The sequence below is a fragment of the Cyprinodon variegatus genome, unplaced genomic scaffold (genome assembly GCF_000732505.1).
Source record: "Cyprinodon variegatus isolate N-32 unplaced genomic scaffold, C_variegatus-1.0 Scaffold404, whole genome shotgun sequence".
In the NCBI taxonomy this organism is placed as follows: Eukaryota; Metazoa; Chordata; class Actinopteri; order Cyprinodontiformes; family Cyprinodontidae; genus Cyprinodon; species Cyprinodon variegatus.
This window is the reverse complement of record NW_015150857.1, coordinates 528,603-530,992: the sequence shown is the minus strand read 5'-3', so window position 1 is coordinate 530,992 and position 2,390 is coordinate 528,603. Positions and strand designations below refer to the sequence as shown.

Below are 2,390 nucleotides of genomic sequence, written 5' to 3'. Positions count from 1 at the left end.
CTTAAAATGTTTTTTTTTAAGAACACAGCTTAGTTCAGTTCCTTTTGTAGAAATATCAGTTTCCTTCATTATTGAACAAATGACAAATTGGGGGATGTTATGACCACCCTTTGCTTTGAAAAGCATTTGTCCACTTTTGTATTTTTTCTGTTTTTGATTTTCTGTAACACATTTTATATTTTAAAACAGTTTTGAAATTAAAAACGGTAAATTACTGAGTTAATGAATAACTTGAAGTTGTCTAAAAAAAAATTAAGAAATTGTATGAAGCATATTGTTGTTTAAATTCAGTCTTTTAGGAGAAGCTTTACTTCTAGTGACAGAATCGTTTGATTAGATTTGTTTACCCTCTGTTTATAAACTATCATTTGGTATAAGGGTTTGGGTTTTAATTATCTTTGATGGAATTTGCTTAAAATCAAAGAAGTGTGATTTTTAGAAAGGTGCAATGACAGACTGAATGTATAGCCACAGTAAGGACACCATACTGAGACGGGCCTGTGGAGATTTATATTAAAGTAGAGTTTCAATCTTTGGTGCCAGGAGGTGCCAGGTTACGCTGCATTAGTTGAAGATTTTTAGGAGCTCCTTTCGCGGCCAAAAAGAGACTTTATCTTATTTGGAAATTTGCACCGCATGCTGTCACCACACTTTGACAGATAAGAGCGGTACATTCTCCTTAGACATGACATAAAAGCTGCCAGATGTGAAGCTCATCTGATTTTTGACTCTGTGTGTGATAATAAAGGAGGTCTGTAATGTTCCAGCCTGCTGCTGTTAGACCAGCCTAAAACAGATGGACACAAAAAGGTTTTTAACAAATTCACTTAAATTTAGAGAATGCACTGACTGAGGAAGGGAACATTAGGTCAAAAAAAAAACATCTGCTTTTAATGGTGGACCAAAATCCAGTGTTAGTCTCTGAGTGCTCATCCCCAAACTGATTAACTGGCTTGTTTCAAGTAACTTATAATTGAATCTGCTTCTGAGTGGCTCGTGATGAACGGTTGTTGTGTACCATTGATTCAGCCACTGACTTCACCCTGAAGCCCTCAGACTGCCCAGACACAGACTTCCCTGTCAGAATAGCCGAAGGCGACAAGGGCTGCCTGTGGTACAAGAAGGACAGCAAATTTAAAATCCCTAAAGGTGTGTATAAACCCGCACTGCTTCTTTCTGTAGCCTGTGAGATGTTTCCATAGATACATTTAATATCGACTGAGACGAGTTGAGACCTGTTTTCCTTCTCTCCTGCAGCCTACGTCAGATTCCACCTAATCTCTCCAATAATCCAACAATCTGCAAAGAAGTAAGTTCAGGCTCAGATATGAGCTTGGAAAAGAAACACCTGAATCCTGCTTTTATCTACTTTATCAACCGTCAGCCTCCCGGCATATATTACGGTTTATTATTATTATTTTCTTTAGGCCCTCTGCATGTTTTTTTTTTATCATTTCAACCTTTTTTAGTCCTAAAGTTGTTTCTTTATTACTGCTTTATATTTATCCCCTTAGTTTCTTATTTCTTATTATAGTTATTTTTTTTTTTCCATTTCTCTTGTCTCCTGTTGGCCTCCAGTATCGTGTTGTTTGATCTGATGGTCAACATCCTGGGCCACAATTTGGCCGAGCCGGCCTATGAGGCAGAAGTGGCGCAGCTGGAGTACAAGTTGGTGGCCGGTGAGCACGGCCTGATCATCAAAGTTAAAGGATTCAACCACAAACTGCCAGTGAGTAAGCTTCTCCATACATAAGGAGACATATGTTTATGAGGATCTAGACACTGCATTAAGGGTTTTCTAATGTTTTTTTTTTTTTTTTTACCTCAGAATCACAAACTTCAAATTGTTTTTTTTTTGTGAGGAGGGTGCATGGTTTTTTTTGTGTTTTTTTTTAACTGTTCTGTGATTTGAATTTTTTTTTTAGCTCCCATGAGACAATCATTTGTCAAAACACCTTTTGATGCAACCCAATCCACAACCTCTAAGCGTATGTCTCAACCCGTCCATCTTAAGGTTCTCAGATGGACTGAAGTCTGGACTTCCACTGAGACCTTTGGACTCTTGAATATGCTAAGAGCAGTAGATATTTTAAATCCTTTGAAGCCTCTAGCAGGACCTCTACCAGACTATCCTTCTTTCTATTGGCTCTGATCAGCTGCTATGTTCCTGCTGGAAGATAACCTCCCCACAGAATGATGCTGCCACCACCATGTATCATTGCAGTGAAGTGTTCTACTAAAGATCCTCTGATTTTCTTCCATGCTTACTGTGACGTTTAACATTATTCTTTGAGGACTTTTGTTCTTTCCACCACCCTTGTATGAGTTGTTGCTCTTTGCAGCTCCTCCAAAGTTACCTTTAGCCTCCTGGCTGGTCTCTGATTAAGGCT

At 38.4% G+C, this 2,390-nt stretch overlaps 1 protein-coding gene across 2 annotated transcripts in view; it reads left to right on the top strand.

The window, feature by feature from the left end:
- LOC107093038 (nardilysin-like) overlaps positions 1-2,390 on the top strand; it is a 46,779-nt gene that overhangs the window by 37,117 nt on the left and 7,272 nt on the right. For both annotated transcript variants that reach the window (XM_015387844.1, XM_015387843.1), the window contains 3 exons: positions 1,030-1,149; positions 1,258-1,309; positions 1,579-1,729. In XM_015387844.1, the coding sequence (XP_015243330.1) occupies positions 1,030-1,149; positions 1,258-1,309; positions 1,579-1,729 (323 nt within the window). The remainder of the gene's footprint in view (positions 1-1,029; positions 1,150-1,257; positions 1,310-1,578; positions 1,730-2,390) is intronic.